We start from the raw sequence: 17438 nt of genomic DNA, 5'->3' as shown, positions 1-17438 counted from the left end.
TAGATGTACGAACTAATTAGAAACTAAAACAAATATTTTCAATATAAAAAACAAAAAACAAAAAAAAAGGGAACAAAAAATCTTCCCTGATAATATACTACAAATGTTACAAATTTACATATATCAATAAATCAAATGTAATAAACAAACGAAGTTAATATCGTTATTGATCGTTATTACTCTAAGAAAAAGAAAGACGAAAAAATAGACACAATGGAAAAGAAAATAAAAAGAGAAAATAAAAAGAAGAAATAAAGAAAGAAAGAAAGAAAGAAAAATAATGAAAGTTTGAACAAATAAATGTGTATCCGATGTTTCGAATGAAAACATGTCTGTCGGTAATGTGTATTGAAAAAAAGAAATATAGCTGAAGCTATTCCACTACTATTTCCTCCTCTGTATTATCGATCTGGTTCGGTCCGATGTGGACATGCGTTTAACGTTATAACTTCATTGTGACAGGTGCCCTCTTCGGGGTATCCTGTTTTTTTTGAGTGTTCATCGTCCGGATAAATTTTTTGGTTGGTTCCAATAAATTCTAGAATACTATCATCGTCTAGAAAGCAATGTAAAATCCGATTTGTAACGATGGACATCATAAAAGTTCATTGATCGAGCAACGAATTATTTCTCTCTTTCTCTCTCTAGTGTCTGCAACATGTGCCTTTTCTATCTGTGAGTAAAAAATATTTATTTATATATATACATATTTATATATGTTAAAAATGTTTAATTCATCGAATAGCTCTTTCGTGATTTTTTTTATCATCATCATTATTATTATTATTGTTGTTGTTATTGTTGTTATTATTATTATTATTATTATTATTACTGGATTATTATTAATTTTTTATTTTCCTCTCTTTCTGTTTCTTTTGTATTATTTTTTATTTGATCTATTTCATCTCTTTCTTGAAAATTTGATCGGTAATATAGGATTAAAGATTTGTTTCGACTAACGTAGTCAAAGGTTTTCTAAAATATTGGTTACATTTTTCCGCGATAGACATAAAAGATTTTGTAATTGTTAATGTTATAAAAACAAAAAATGATGAGTATATAATTAGTTATAAAAATATCGAAATTTTTAATAATACGTTATACACACGCATACATGCATGTAATGTCGATGATTTATTGCAACATTATTGTTGAATTTTTCTAAAATCCTATATTCTCCATCTTTTATTATTTCTTGTTCTTATATATATATATATATATTTTTATTAATTATTTCTTTTCCTTAGTAGAAAAATTAAGTGTGTAATATCGACATATTTCTTTTTTCTTTTTGAATTTTCTTTTATTATTTTAATTATTTAACACTTAATTAATAATACTTACGATCTACATATATATATATATATATATATATGTGTATACATACACACATATACCTATTATTGTATACATGTATATAATCAGAAAAGAAATTCACATGTAATGATCGATCGATATATTATATGTTACACGTCAGCGGTATATCATAGACGCAATGTGCGTATGTTGTTATTTAAGTTGCTATGTAGATTTAAATCAAACATTAAAAATAAAATAATAAAAAATAAATTGTTTTACATAAATAATTTTTCAAAAATATTTATATCTAAACAAATATTCATATGTACAATAACTTATGAAATCGATTGAAGAATCATAAATAAGAAATATATATTTAATAATCATATCAAGAATATTATATGATTAATTTGTTTTTGTTTTTTGTTTTAAATATTTATTGTGATTTTTCATTCATTAATGAATCCTAGTATTTGTTTGTTACTTTTATTTTTTATCATCATCATTATCATATTTTATCATCATTATTATCATCATTATCATCGTCATCATTATCATCTTTATCATTATTATTATTGTCGATGATTGTTGTTCTTATTGTTATTATTATTGTTATTTTTTTTTTTATTCTCATTTATAATGATTAACGATAAGGATCGAGACTTTGAAAGTCTTTAGTTGAAATACTTTATTATGCTTCCCACCTGTAGAACAGATAGTCGATTTCATTCTCATTCATTATTGAGACATACAAGTACATACTCGTGAACCTTTCGATGTGTTAAGGTTAGAGGTCGTTAGAAACATTATTATATTTTTATTAGAATTTCTTTCTTTCTTTTTTTTTTGAATTTTAATTATTCCATTAATATATATATATATATATATATATATATATATATATATATATATAATAATCAATATCATTTTAGACTAATCATTAATAATCTCAAAATCTCAAAAATGTTTTACAGGACTAATAATAAATTTTAATTTTCAAGACACACAAAATTTGAATCAGTTTTCTTTTCAGCTGAAGAATTTTTCTTTTCTTTTTTTTTTTTTTTTTAGCTAAAAGCTTGTACAGAAAAATATATGTGTACATATATATATACATATATCTTTTTTTTAATTAATAAAAATTTGTATTCCATCCAAAGTATTTTGTTTACAATAATGATTGCGTTGATGTAGAAAATATAGGTTTAAAAAAATAAGGAAGAAGAAAAAATGAAAAAAAAAAAAACATTAATAAAATCACAATGAAATTTTGTTAATTTCGTTAATATCATCATACGACAGAATTTTGATATCTTTTACGAGTTAACTCGTACATATTTCGCGTATCCTTGTTGGACAATTGATTTTTTCTTCTTTTAATAATTCACGACGTACGTACATTTACTCGCTATAATGAAGTTAGAAACATTATTTGATAGAATCATAATGCGTCGTTATAAGCGTCAATCGGCATTAGATACAGGATAGGTCAAAAGTTATTTTCTTTTTCCACTCTGACTTTATAAATGTCAATTACTCTTCTCCAAGACTCGTCAAGACTATATATTATTTTTCATATCATAAAATTGCAAGTCTAATCAGAACGTTAAAATATCTGTCTTTGAAATAGGTGTAATTGATTTTAAAAATTAATAAAGAACTTATAACGAATAAATTTCAACTAGACAAATCGTAGAGATACATTGATTAATGATTCAATGATCATCGATGCGAAATTATAAACGAACAAATATAATCATGACAGTCGTGGAGTCAAAAAATGTTTGAAATAAAACATGAGAAATAAAATAAGAAGTATGACGTAATAATAATTATAATAATAACAACGATATTACGATAATAATAACAATAATGTAATTTTTAATTTAAGGTAAGAATCCCGTCTCGAATTAATAAAGATGACTGCCATGATCGAGGACGTACAAGCTCTACAAACTCTAACGATTCATACCAGCGACGTAAATAGCGTCGATTTTGCTGGCGATTGTATCCTGGTAACTGGATCGGGGTAAATAATAGTCCACTTTTCATCGATACTTTAACTTATATACATTCCTGATACAACGTATTAATAATAATAGCAATAATAATAATAATAATAATAATAATGATGATGATAATAATAATAATTATTATTGTTTATAAATTATAATAATTATAATAATAAGAACGAGATAATAATAAATTATTTTTATTATTTATTAGGGATAAACGTGTAAGAGTTTGGGAATGGCAGAATGGTACGGGCTACGTCGAAGCTTTCTTTTCACCACTTTTAGGTCACAAATATGGGGTAACTTCGGTCAAAGTTAGCCCACAATCGACCATGCTAGCTTCTTCTAGTATAGACGGTACTACGTTGCTATGGAATTTAAGGGTAGGATATTTTTATATATTTGAATTTTTGTTTTCCTTAGATTATCTTTTTGGTTTTTATATTAGAATATTTTTAGCATTACTGGTTGACACAATAATAAATGGAACTGTGAATAAGTTTTATCGATTATCCTATATAATATTAAATAAAAATCTTTGATCTGTCTCGTATGTTAAAATCGAGCTTTTTCTTTCTTTTCACTTTCAACAAAAAATATTTCGATTTGGATAATAAATTTTCATGATCAGTTTACCTGACAACGATTGAAAATCTTTTTAAATTTTATATTAAAGACGGGAACGAAGATACACACGATGGTACAAGTTAGCGGAGAATCTATAAGAACCTGCAGATTTTCACAGGATTCAACATTGCTAGTTACAGCCGGAGATAACGGACAGATTTGTCTTTGGGATTTGATTCATCGTACTTTGATCAGGCAAGATCTTCTTACGTTACTGTTCGTGATCGTAAATAATTTCTCTTGATATAACAAACGCAATAATACCATCGTTATAATTTTTTCTTTTTTTTCTTTTTCCTTTTTTCTCCAGATCATTTCAGAAACACGAAAGTGCCGTGCAAGGAGTATGTTTTACACCTGACTCAAACTGGTTGCTCACAACGTGCACGTTTGGCGTTATGAACCTATTCTCCACTGCCGAAATGATCGATTCTAACATGTCTAATAGTCAATCAGTAACCGTGTTTGCTTCGGTAGACGATGCACATGATCTTGGTGTAGTGTCGTGTGATTTTTCAATCTCGCAAGAAGTAACAGGTACAAGTATATATCTTCTTATTATAAAATAACATATTAGACGGTTGTAACTAACAAATCCTATTACTCTGATAATATACAGCTAGTGAGTCATTTACCAAAGTTTATCAATTGGTTACTTGCGGCAATGATCACAATGTAAAACTTTGGGAAGTTATTGTGATTCAAGAAAAAGTCGAAACCCAGCCAAATTCTGCCACTATAAATCTTTACAGGGTAATGGAAAAGCACAGCAGTGCCTTAACTTGCGTAAGATTTAGCTCCAACGGATTATACATTGCTAGTAGTGGTCTTGATAAAACAGCAATAATTTGGGAAACGGTAAGTAAGTTTATTTAGCGATTATCTAATACAATCTACAACACGTACACACATCAAATTATTTCGATTTGTGTGATCGTAGAGTACAGGAAAAATATGTAACGTCTTAGCGAGACACAACAGATACGTCGCGTGTTGCGCTTTCTCGAGAGATGGAAATCTTCTGGCAACTGGTGATCTTTAATTTATAAAAAAAAAAAAAAAAAATGTTTAATTTACCAAAACTGTATGTACGAAATTGAATCGATCAATCACAACGTCATTCTCTAATGCTTTAGGTTCTAACGATAAGTCGGTTATTGTGTGGGATCTAACAGGACACCTAACTATCGATTCTGAACTTATACGACATGGTGCTCCTAAGTTATTATTAAATGAACGCGGAAAGGTAGGTAAACTTGTTTGACATAGACTCACGATGGTTAAGGTCACGATGATTCATTTATTTTACTAGAATGCTATGCACGAGCATGATGTATTACAAAACGCGGAATCGTCTAGAAACGAAGTGAAGTTAATTCAGAGGATGGACGATCATGGTGGAGCGGTCAATGGTGTTGCTTTTTATGGGAATGATTTGATAGCTTCTGGTTCAGGGTTTGTTCATGAATGTTTATGTCTTGTAAAAAAGAAAGAAAAAAAAAGAAATAAGAAAAAAGAACCTTTCGGATAATCGAAGTTTATTGATCAATTTAGAGATAAATTGGTACGTATATGGGCTATTGAAAAAACTGAGGAAGACGAGGAAGATATAAAATTCCAAGAGAAATCTTACAGTCCTTTGGACGGCCATAAGTATAGCGTGAATCACGTTGAATTTAGTCCTTGCGGTACGATGCTTGCCTCGTGTTCATTGGATGGTACCACAATAGTTTGGAATACCGAAGTAATCTAACTAGATCTATTATTTCGTACTAATACACATCGATTTCATTAAAATAACTTTAATCTTGAATATCCTCATAGAACGGTGGACATGCAAGAGGATCGTTCGTTAATTCTGGTTCAGGACTTCGCGTATGTCGTTGGTCTCCAGATGGTACCAAAATAGCAACTGCTGGAGACGATGAAAAAACGACATTATGGGACATGGATAATATGGAACACTTACAGTATGTCTATTTAAAAAGGAATTAACGATTCGATATTTCTTTTATGGATATTACATATCTACGCGATATCAAAGATACTAAAGATACTATCGTGTGACTCAAGAAAATTTTACAGAATTTTCGAAGGACATGCTGATGCGATTACATCTATAGCGTTTACCCACGACTCGCGTTATTTGGTAACAGCTTGTAACGAGGGTACATGGAGATTGTTCGATATTCTTAACGAAAAAACAGAATTAGCTTTATTGGTTTGCGACGAAGCACATGACTTGGGTGTACAAGGATGCGACTTTAGTCCAACTGGTTCTATAGGAGCTACAAGTACGTTTTAATAAACGATGATTGCATTCAACGAAACGTCGAAACAATTTTTTCTATTGGCACATCCATTTGAACTTTTATTATTTAGGAGGTGACTCCAATTTAAATAACGACAAACAGACATACCTATTAGCGACATGTGGAAACGATTCTCTCGTTAAATTATGGCAATTAACCATTTTTAATGAGGAAGATGATTCCGCAAATGGTATTGGAAAGAGCGACTGTAATATTAGCTTCAAAGAAAAAAGAACGTTGGCCGGCCATGGTGGTAACGTCATGGACGTACGTTTCTCTCCGATTCATGGAGAAATTTTAGGAAGTGTTGCTACCGATAGGACAGCACGTATATGGAGCGTCGTAAGAGTTTTGACATTTTTTATTTAGAATATTAATTAATAATAGAATATTAATTAATGAGAACTATGTAATAAGAAAAATGAACAAATATGTCCGCAGTTTTCCGGAGCTTGTTTGTACGTTCTCGAAGATCACGAAAGTCTTGTAACGTCATGCGCATTTTCCGAAGATACATCTTTATTCGTTACAGGTTTGCTTCGTTTTGTTTTTCAAATATTACGTTACCTCGTCTTGCACAAAACGTGTATATATATACACGTATTGGGCGAGTAATTACAACTAACATCGCATTCTATTTTTAGGCGCATTAGACAAGACCGTTCTAGTTTGGAGGATACCTCATCAATTGGTGTCTCAAAGTATATTGATCGATAGTTTGAAACAAAATAGAAAGAAGGTAAAATATAAATGCTGAAATGTCAAATAGAAAAGCTGTTGAAATTTACAAAAAATTAATATCGTGAAAATTTTAGTTGGCCGATTGGAGAGTCGACGATACTTTGAAATGGTTGAATGAAATAGGATTATCGAAATTAATGAAGAAAGTTCATACGTGTAAATTAACGGGACGACAATTGTTGAATATTCCGGTCTATGAATTATTAAATAAACTCGATCTTGAGAACGACGAGGAGGTATACAAACTCTCATTTTGATTTAACGATAATAAAAATTTAACGATCTTTTTCGTTTCTTTTTTTTATCATTATTATTAAATATTATATACTTGATTTTCAAAGACGGCCGAAATATTCAAGAGACAGTTGTATTGGTTAAAAAAAGAGGACGCTAATGCAATGGAGATTTCGGATGAAACGGAAATACCCCATGAATTTTTGTGTCCTATAACACACGAGATAATGAAAGAACCGGTTCAATGTTCAGGTATATAGATATTATTAATTTTCATTAGAAATCAAATATTATTGTAATATATTATTTTAATACCATTCTTACGTTAGATGGATTTACGTACGAGAGAGCAGCCATAAACGAATGGTTTTTGTGCGGGAAATATACAAGTCCGATGACGAATGAACCATTACACGATACTACTTTTACATCAAATATTAATCTGAGAAATGCAATATGTACGCTTCTTCATGGTAACGAACCAGAATAATATATTTTTAAGATAGATCAGTTGTGTCATGATCTTTGAGAAGATAAATTATAATTCTTTTATTAGTAGTTGAATATATATATATATATATATATATATATATATATATATATATATGGTATAAAGCACTTACATATAAGATCTAAGAGACAAAGATACGATACACATAATGTAAATTTTACATCATATATGCTGTGAGTGGACCAATCGTATTATACGTGCACATTTACTTGAACATTGCACAACAAGCAAGTCTTGAAATATTTTCAGTTGTCGTAAATTTATTCTAATTTTTATTAATTATGTCGATATATATTTGTATTTTTATATTGTTATTATGAAATACGTTAAACGTATTTTATTGAAATATTATTGAAAAACAAAAGATATGAAGATATAGAAAAATCAAACATAATAATTATGATTACATCTTCTGTGTGGGTGTGTGCATATATATATATATATATATATACACATATACGGAAATTTTATTACACAATTAATAAGAGCGAAATGGTCCACAGTATACTTCATTATGTATAGTATCATAGAAGAAAACATTATCTAAATGATTTAGGATTTCATTTATGAAAATACAAAAAGAATCATTGAAGACTCATAAAATATAGGATGATACTACTATAGAATATACATACATATGAGAACGTATTATAAACGTTGATTATAATATGAGTATGTTATGTATATTTTATGAAACTATGATACACGTCACGAATAGCATGCATATATATATATATATATATATATATATATATATATATATATATAGGTATATATATATATAGTGACCTGATGTACAGGAATAGTACAATTTCGCACTAATATTATCGACAATCTTCGTGGATTAAAAAGAAAAAGAAAAATTATACCAACGTATATGCACTTATATGTTGTATTATCTCTGAGAGCGTATATATTATACATATCGAATCGATGAGAATTTTGTAGCAGTTGTAAACACAAATGAAACTACATGATGATGATAATGACGATGATGATGATGTTATTCGTTAAATTTTAGACTTCTTAAAGTGAAAATCTATCGAAAACAAAGTTTTGGTAGAAATTTCACTAAAATCTTCACACATAAACGATTTTTATATAACGTATATAATTAACGTCACGTTTTTGATATTTATGCAATCTCTGAACGATATGCATACTCATATCTAATATAGAGCCATGTATTATTATATAAACTTATTAATGACTTTCTAGTTTTCATATATTTTGTTTCTTATTTAAATGTTAAAGATGATAGTAGTTACGTATTTGACTTGTACATACATACATACACTACATACATACACATATACATACATACACACATACATACGCTATATACATACATTATATACTTACACACATATTTAAAATGATTCAATTAAACATATTTGAAAATTAAAAAATATATATATATAAATTTGTATGTATATTTCTGTGATAAAATATATGAATTGGTTTGGATTGTTGTTTAAAAAAGATATAATCAAAGAATATGTTTGCGATAAAATAGTATAAATTGTTAATTTTATTGATATACATACATATACATATATAATTATGTACAATCGAGCTTTGTTAATGTTACGATATTATGTTATTACTACGGCGTGCTCATTGTACAGTTATCACTAATAAATACCAAAATTTCCACCAACAAATTTAATTGATAATATTCTTCTCAAAATTAAATATTAGAAAAAAAGAAAGAGGATATTCGAAAGAACCGCCATACGTCCTATAAAATCCTAATTCAACTTGTCACCGACAGATGGCGCTATATTCAATTGTTCGATTTATACGTAATTGTCGTAAAGAAGGTTAAACGAAACGAACAATTTTTATCAAGAACGTAAAAAAATCGTGATAAATCGTTAAAATAAATAACGATCTTAACTCGTCCGTCGAAGATCACGTTAGAAGGATATTATTTTCGTGAGAGATAGAGGGGAAAAAAGAAAAGAGATTAGCAAAAAAAAAAAAAAAAAGATTTGAACGTCGTGAGTCACTTCCGTTTTGTGGGTAGAGCGACTACGTCACCATACGTGACGCTGCTGCATATAGAGAGACGATCGAAAAGAAGCAAAGTTCGGCACCGCCTGTTGACTGAATACGTGTGAACATCGCTCTCTACGTATTATAACGCGAGTGTTAGAAATAATAAGAAAAAAAAAAGACAGATATATATATATATATACAGATATACGTACACGTACACACACGCAGAGATACACAGACACATATTAAAAAATGGTAAGTCGTATTTATCTAGAAAATTTTGGTGAGTTAGTCGTTGATGTAAAAATCACACTAAGCAAATCTAAACTTTGAACGTGTCGTTTCTGTGTTCTCAGGCATCTTACTCGGAGGATCAGCTGGCAGGTAAGTGAACGGTGTATCCCGAACAAGTAGAGAGATTAAAGAGGGGTACTCGCTTTTTTCTCGATCTTTAATTCAGGTCAAGAGTATCCTTGCCTTTTTAGACACACCCCGCTTGCCACGGGCTACTCGTATCGAGGACTACCTTTTATGGTTCTATCTTTGAAAGCGAGAGGCGACCCATCGTTAAAAGATCATTCTGCCAAAGCGTTCGCACTTTTACCCACTTTGTTCGCGGATTTAATCTCGTTCGAACGTCTCTTGTCTCGGTGTCAACGTTACTTTCTTTCTCTTTCTCTTTGACTTTCTCTTTGGGATAAAGTTGATACGATCAGTATCGTTAGAAGTAACAGAAGAAACCGATTCTTCTTTCTATTCGATTAGTTTTGATTTTTTCAATTTGTTTTAAAATGACAACGATTGACGTATACTAGTGATAGCAAGTAGAACGTTGGATATAATCGAATCTTTCTATAGCAATTGCGAGTTTCACGATACGTTACGTTCAGTTTTATTAAGCAGGATGTATGGATACAGTTATCAGGAATTGACTAATAGGATGATGTCATCTATGGAGGGTAATTCGTTTTTATATTATCCGAAAGTGTTTTATAGTTTGGGTATTCCTTTCGTCGTTCGCATGAGAACGTATAAATCGTTAGGACGATAATCTTTGTTATTTTATAGAGATAATGAGATACCCTCAACTTATCTTAGAGTTTCAGGAAGCATTTCAGCTCTTCGATAGCCGTGGGGATGGAAAAATTCATGTGGCTCAAATTGGAGATGCACTGCGTGCACTTGGACAAAACCCTACAGAATCGGATGTAAAAAAATTCACTCACCAGCACAAACCGGATGAACGAATTAGCTTTGAAGTATTTTTACCAATTTATCAAGCCATTAGTAAATCCCGCACATCTGACACGGCTGATGATTTTATCGAAGGATTACGTCATTTTGACAAGGATGGGAATGGTTATATCTCGTCTGCCGAATTGAGACATCTTCTAACAACATTGGGTAATTAAGGAATTACTTATAATTTGCGATACTCTTAGTAATATTCTCAGCTTTTTACAAAAAGCGGATGTAACAGGTATCTACATCTTACCCTGCAGGTGAAAAACTAAGCGACGAAGAGGTAGAAACGTTACTAGCGGGCCACGAGGACTCACAGGGTAACATTAATTATGAAGATTTTGTCCGTCAAGTGATGTGCGGATAAATAGTTACTTAGTTTTGTACATGAAGTTATTAACATTTAATTTTTATAGTCCTCGAGTCTATTCAAACTTTTACTTTTGAAAATCTTCATATCATAGCGTATGCGTATAAAAATTTCTCTTTAAAGAAACCAATGCTACGTATCACCTATTTTGTTATATATCATGGGGAGAAAACTAACCATTTTATATAAGATTAAACATTAGTTAACAAATGGTAGAGATAAATGAAGATCTAGCGCATCGTGCCTTGACCTACTCCAATTTACGAGCATTTAGTGATATCTGTATTGAGAGGAATACAAACTGTAGATCGTGTGAACAAACAATTATAAGAATTTGAAGTTTCCTTTATAATTTCATAAAGTTACATTGAATTTTTCATCAAATTCCTTTGATTCTGAGCCATTGATACGGAAAAGAGAATACGATTTCTTCACTTGCATTTATTAGCTCGCTATAAAAATCCATGTGCCACTGTTACATAAATATGAGAATAAACAAAAAGGAAGAAGAAAAAGAAAAACGGAAAGAAGAATAAAATTGTCATTTTATATTTATTTATTATATCTAATGTAATTTTTATTTTCTTAAAAGCTATAAAAAACGAAACAAAAAAAAGAGACAAAACAAAAAGAAAAGGCAAAAAAAAATAAATAAATAAATAAAACGCTGTATGTTAAGATATAAAGAAATAAATAAATTTACTCTATAATTACTTTAGCGTTATAACGTCCGTCCTTAGTGAAATAAACCGATTAAAGTCAACGATTATGATCGAATCTTTCGTAGCGGTCACGCAGTAATAAATCTGACTAATAGAGAAAATATAAGGGAAAAAGATTGTCTCTCTCTCTCTCTCTCTCTCTCTCTCTCTCTCTCTCTCTCTCTCTCTCTTTCTCCCTCTCTTTCCCACTCAATCCCTCTTTCTTTCTCGACTAAGTGCGCAAGCGCTTTCAAGAAATATTTTCCACGACTTTCATTCGCTGACACGTTAGTGACGTCACGAGCGTCAAGGCCGAAAACGCGACGCGACAGTACAATATGGAACAACGTCGAGAACGACGGTTGTTCCAGTAACGTTTCGTACGTCCGAGCGGATGTTCTGTTCGTCAAGCGCGAGTAGAAAACTTGTGCCTCTCATAGGAATATCCTACTTTGCGTCGCTGAATAAGCGGACATTTCCCCGTGTGAAGTAGATTTAAAAACCGTCAAAATTATACGAAGAAAGAAGTATGAGTATTAGTTCCAGCCTATTATTAAGTCATTGTGAAAGTAGTAAAAAAGGTGTAATAATGCCGAGTTTAGTTTCGAGTAATTGGTAAGTTGAAATGAGGTGAGCGCGTTACTGCGCCATTTTTGTCTTTGCTCTCTCGTGTTCAGACGCCATCTTATATATCTTACACATATCTCAATTTCTATATTCTTTCTTTCTTTTATTTATTTTTTTTTTGTCATTTTATTTTCTTTTCTCTTTTCTTTTTTTCTTTTCTAAACATCGTTACGTACTTTTGCTCGTCTTTACTTTTGCTCCAGGATTACAATAAGACTTATCTTTCTTGCGAACAAACGATTAAATGAACTTGACCATATATAATTAGACACTCGCTTAGGAGAAAAATAAAACAATAAATAAATAAAAAATAAAAGTATTTATAACAAAAAAAGAAAAGAAAAAAATATATATATATGCGTATAAAATAAAACGCGAGAAAATTCTTAGATTACACGATTACATTTATATAATTAAACGATAATACTACTATCCCAATTTATTGTTTCCAACATTTTTAACGATATCAGAAATGATTCCGAGTAATCTCTGCTACCTCTTCGATTAGATTTTTCTAATATTTTTATCTTTTCTTTTTTTCTTTCTTTCTTTCTTTTTATCTCTTATGACCTAAAAGTCATAGATATTTTTTTTTGTTTTTTTTTTTTTTTTTTTTTTTTTTTTATAATGAAAAAATATATCAATAAAATACAAGAGATAATCGTGGTAATCGTTTACTTATACAATATAACACTATAATTAATTAATTAAATGTTATTGAAAACACACCGATAATTTTCCTTATCATTGGTTACGTTGTTCGAAACGAATTTAACAACGAAGAGAGGGAAAAAGAGAAAGAAGAGAGAGAAAGAGAGAGAGAGAGAGATCACGGAAATGTATAAATGTTTTTAGAAAAACATGTTTCCTTTTCACGCATAACTTGAAAAACTTTGATAATAGAAATAACCACGTTTGAAATCGTTCTCGTATCTTATTATATGTTATAAATTTTATCGATTTCGTTGATATCGGACATTCCATAACTTATATTTATAAACGATCAAAGCTGAAGATTGAACGAAAACAAAAAAAAAAGAAAACAATCCTGAGTGCCGGATAAATTTTGATTGTTGTTCGATTTTATCGAATTACTGGCATGTTTATATATGGTCTTGTATATATACATCACGTACGTTTATATGCGTGACACTGAAAGAAAATTGGTCTTCATCGGTTTCCTATAAATCCTATCGTTTTATTTATGAGTACTATGTCACATGATTATCAATAATACTAATAATAATAATAATATATAAAACGCGTTGGTGTATGTGGCATGTGATACGTATAATCTGTTAATTGTTTATATGGACTTCCGCCTTTAGTGTTATCTAACATTCATCGCACAAAGAATTAATATAACTAGACACGATCTTAAAAATGTCGAATAAGACATTTGTATGGCTTAGAACAAAGGAATTAATCGAGTTTATTATGACGAAGTAAAAGTAGGTCAATTTTTTTTTTATGTGCTACATATTATATTTTTTATTATATATATATATATATATAATAAAAATATGAGTAAAAATATAAATCTATAATAATATATAAATTTAAATATAATAAATATATAAATCTCATTGTTAAAAAAAAATTGTGTATATGCGTGTGATCCTATTTAATATATTATATATATATATATATATATGATCGTATTATTTATATAAATTAGTATTATATAAATTATACATATCATATTATATATATATGTACACACACACACACAGACACATAATGAAAAATATATACGCAATTGATTACTACGAAAAAATTAACCTTATTTTATTTCATCATACTTATATATAATGCACACACACACACACACATTACTTTTTTCTTTTTAAAATTGTTTCCTCTCTCAATTGATTGTATAAATAATTTGTCGAAGAAAACTGTTAATACTACTTGCTATAATAGTACGTCGAAGTTTCGATCGAAACAAAAGCGTTTGCCTGCTGATGGTAAACCGGTTCTGAGATCTGATGTACGAATATTCCGTTAGGTGCAGCGGCAATTTCGTTTTTCTTTTTAACACAATATCTATCGGCATACGTGTCTCTGCTCACGCACGTATTCGCGTTCTTCTTTCTGTGTTTATTCGATGACGACAAAGTCCTCATTCGGTGACATTCTAAGCTTTGGAAATTTCCTATCTCGTGATGATACACATCTCTTCTCTTTTTTTCTCTTTTTTTATCTCTTTCTCTAAATAAAAATCACTTTATATTCGTAATAAATCTGTTTAATTAAATATTATTTATTATCATTTTTCATGTATATATATATATTTTTTTTTTAACATCAAAAATAATCAAGTGTATATATATATATATAGTAAAACCATAATTGAGAGAAGAATAAAATAAAATAAAATAAAATAAAATTTTTATAAGACCTAATTCGATTTATATTCTTTTTTAATCTAATTAAAGGAATCTAAATAAATGAAAAATAAAAATAAACAAAAGCACTTTGTCTTTCTTTCGAAGATACTTTATATTCGTGATAAGTCCGTTTGATAAGAAAATTAAATTTGCAATTATTTTTAATAATTTCTTATTTAACATTGAAAGTAGTATTATATATATATATATATATATATATATATATATATATATATGTATATAGTATGAAGACTATTATCAAGAATAAAATAAAATAAAATAAAATAAAACAAAATTCTTTGAAAGAAGACGATGCCATTTACACTACGTTTAACCTCAAAAAGGTATATTCTTTTATACGATACGTTACTCGCCACGCGATCGACATTACTATATATAATTTATATATAATTCAAGTATAAAAATAAGAGATACATTTATGGAATAACTTGATAGCTTTATAATTATCGACAGTAAGTTACTCTGACGTATTTATTTATGTATACATACATACATACATACATATATATATATATATATATATATATATATATATATATATATAAGTGTACTAAAAAAGATGGTATAAAAATGAAAAGAAATAAGATGGCGCTGTTTATAGTTTTCTATTTAAAATATATTCCGACTAGTTAGAATAATATTGAGATCAAATAGATGTATCGATCTATCGAATACATTAAAAATACAACATTGTGGAAACTTGTATGTTTCTCGTCGATATTTTTATTGGCGAATGATGCATTAAATATTTTCTAAGAATAACGGTTCCCGATCTTTAGTAAGAGAGAGAGAGAGAGAGAGAGAGAGAGAGAGAGAGAGAGAGAGAGAGAGAGAGAGAGAGAGAGAGTGTGTGTGTGTGTGAGTGAGAGAGAGAGAGAGAGAGAGAGAGAGAGAGAGAGAGAGAGGAAAGGATGGTAGTTCTCGCAGTAAACACTTATATAATCCCTATTGTCTTCGTTCATTAAGCTAGTTGAATTTATTCGATCAAAGACATTAAAAGGTTTTGTTCGAACAAATATATACATACGTGCATTTGTATGCACGTATATATGTATATACGGATGCACACGTGAGAATATAAGACAACTGTTTGCATCGTTATCTTTATCTTGCATCATCCGTGCTTATCACAATAAAGATACATCTACTAAATACTGTGGAATATTACCGACCGTTGACAATTTAAGCTGATTCACTTTTATTATCGCGTGACTTGACAGTCGAGAATCATATGCTCGTAAACAAAAAAGAAAAAAAAAAAACATTCGTAGACGAAAGTGATACCCACGTATGTACCTGTTACTTGCATTTACGATTTGTATGTATTTGTTACATGCATTGTGTGCACATATGCACATTTCGATAACAGTCGTAGTCGCTTATCAATCTGCTGTTGTTTTTCTTCTTTTCTTATTATTATTTTTTTTTATATATATTTTTTGTTTTTTTTTTTCTTTTTTCCCTACTTTGTTTCATATTTTCGCGAGAACCGAGTCAATACGAAAACAATTTTTATTTTCGTTTAGTCATCGTTATATAAAAATTAATATTTTTTTATGACACCTTATCGATGACTTTTCTCCTTTCGATATTATCATTATTTCCAAAAATAAAAGGCAACGTGGTCGGATCCGCTTTTCAGTAATGTAGTTGTATACGTACGTACGTACGTACTTACGTATTTGTGCGTCTAAATATACAACGCGAACTTCGAATTCCGTAGTGATATATATTTCAGATAAATAATATGTATACAATCGTCGTGACCCGCGATGTTTATCGACATACCGATAACTTTTATAATAAGTAAATTGATTTTATATATGTTTATGTATCTTTTGTTTACGTTGCTCGATTATCAATTAGTAAACTATATTTGTAATGATTTTTCAGTCGTTCGTCTTAGATTAAGAGAGCGAGAGTGAGAGTGAGAGCGAGAGAGGGAGAGAGAGAGAGAGAGAGAGAGAGAGAGAGAGAACATAATGGCGAAGACAGAATTATACAACGTAGTAGTTTCAATTAGGAATACTGTTTTTAGCATTTTGTCTGGGGATTGCTAAAAGATTTTGGCTGAATTCGTGAAGGAAGAAACGTCATCTTCGTACATTTATTTCTCCTCGACTTTAATTCCACGTAAATACATATGGCGTGCGCGTAGAACACATACATACATACATACATACGTATACACACACACATACTCAGAGATAGGATTATACGTTTGGCTCGATGCCCATTTTTAATGACGTTTGCGTTAAAAGCAACGATACAAGTAGTGTTTTTAACATATGTATATACACGTATCGCCCGGAATCTTTATAAATCGACGATGTTCACCGATCTATTT

General features: G+C 29.6%; 2 protein-coding genes across 4 annotated transcripts; both read left to right on the top strand.

Annotated features, from left to right (window-relative positions):
- The first annotated feature begins 438 nt into the window (after positions 1-438).
- On the top strand, positions 439-9419 carry LOC127073117 (WD repeat, SAM and U-box domain-containing protein 1-like). The gene is made up of 18 exons (XM_051014214.1): positions 439-675; positions 3191-3328; positions 3526-3697; positions 3991-4136; positions 4252-4478; positions 4561-4799; positions 4882-4972; positions 5078-5187; positions 5254-5396; positions 5496-5685; positions 5766-5911; positions 6027-6235; positions 6324-6595; positions 6695-6785; positions 6898-6992; positions 7069-7230; positions 7336-7480; positions 7558-9419. Exons 2-18 carry the CDS (start codon positions 3219-3221, stop codon positions 7716-7718), a joined length of 2709 nt encoding a protein of 902 aa, XP_050870171.1. The 5' UTR covers positions 439-675; positions 3191-3218; the 3' UTR covers positions 7719-9419.
- Positions 9420-9576: 157 nt separating this feature from the next.
- On the top strand, positions 9577-12062 carry LOC127073124 (myosin-2 essential light chain). 3 transcript variants are annotated; one of them, XM_051014227.1, is made up of 4 exons: positions 9577-9995; positions 10097-10124; positions 10839-11144; positions 11221-12062. In XM_051014227.1, the coding sequence occupies exons 1-4, from the start codon at positions 9993-9995 to the stop codon at positions 11244-11246; spliced, it is 363 nt and encodes a 120-aa protein (XP_050870184.1). In that variant the 5' UTR covers positions 9577-9992; the 3' UTR covers positions 11247-12062. The 3 variants fall into 3 exon arrangements, with proteins under 3 accessions (XP_050870184.1, XP_050870182.1, XP_050870185.1); XM_051014225.1 differs by having other exon boundaries at positions 9596-9995; positions 11243-12062; XM_051014228.1 differs by lacking the exons at positions 9577-9995; positions 10097-10124 and adding an exon at positions 10132-10699 and having other exon boundaries at positions 11243-12062.
- The last annotated feature ends 5376 nt before the right edge of the window (positions 12063-17438 follow it).

This window comes from Vespula vulgaris, chromosome 2, assembly GCF_905475345.1.
Source record: "Vespula vulgaris chromosome 2, iyVesVulg1.1, whole genome shotgun sequence".
NCBI lineage: Eukaryota > Metazoa > Arthropoda > Insecta > Hymenoptera > Vespidae > Vespula > Vespula vulgaris.
Note: the sequence above shows the minus strand (reverse complement) of the source record. Positions and strands in the feature narration are given on the sequence as shown.

Excerpts from the sequence above, each read along its gene's own strand:
- LOC127073117 (XM_051014214.1), top strand. The coding sequence starts at position 3,219 with ATGACTGCCATGATCGAGGACGTACAAGCTCTACAAACTCTAACGATT. Across the intron at positions 4,137-4,251 it reads ATTCATCGTACTTTGATCAG|ATCATTTCAGAAACACGAAA; the intron begins GCAAGATCTTCT and ends TTTTTTCTCCAG. Across the intron at positions 7,231-7,335 it reads ATCTTGAGAACGACGAGGAG|ACGGCCGAAATATTCAAGAG; the intron begins GTATACAAACTC and ends TGATTTTCAAAG.
- LOC127073124 (XM_051014228.1), top strand. The coding sequence starts at position 10,645 with ATGTATGGATACAGTTATCAGGAATTGACTAATAGGATGATGTCATCT. Across the intron at positions 10,700-10,838 it reads GATGATGTCATCTATGGAGG|AGTTTCAGGAAGCATTTCAG; the intron begins GTAATTCGTTTT and ends AACTTATCTTAG. Across the intron at positions 11,145-11,242 it reads ACATCTTCTAACAACATTGG|GTGAAAAACTAAGCGACGAA; the intron begins GTAATTAAGGAA and ends CTTACCCTGCAG.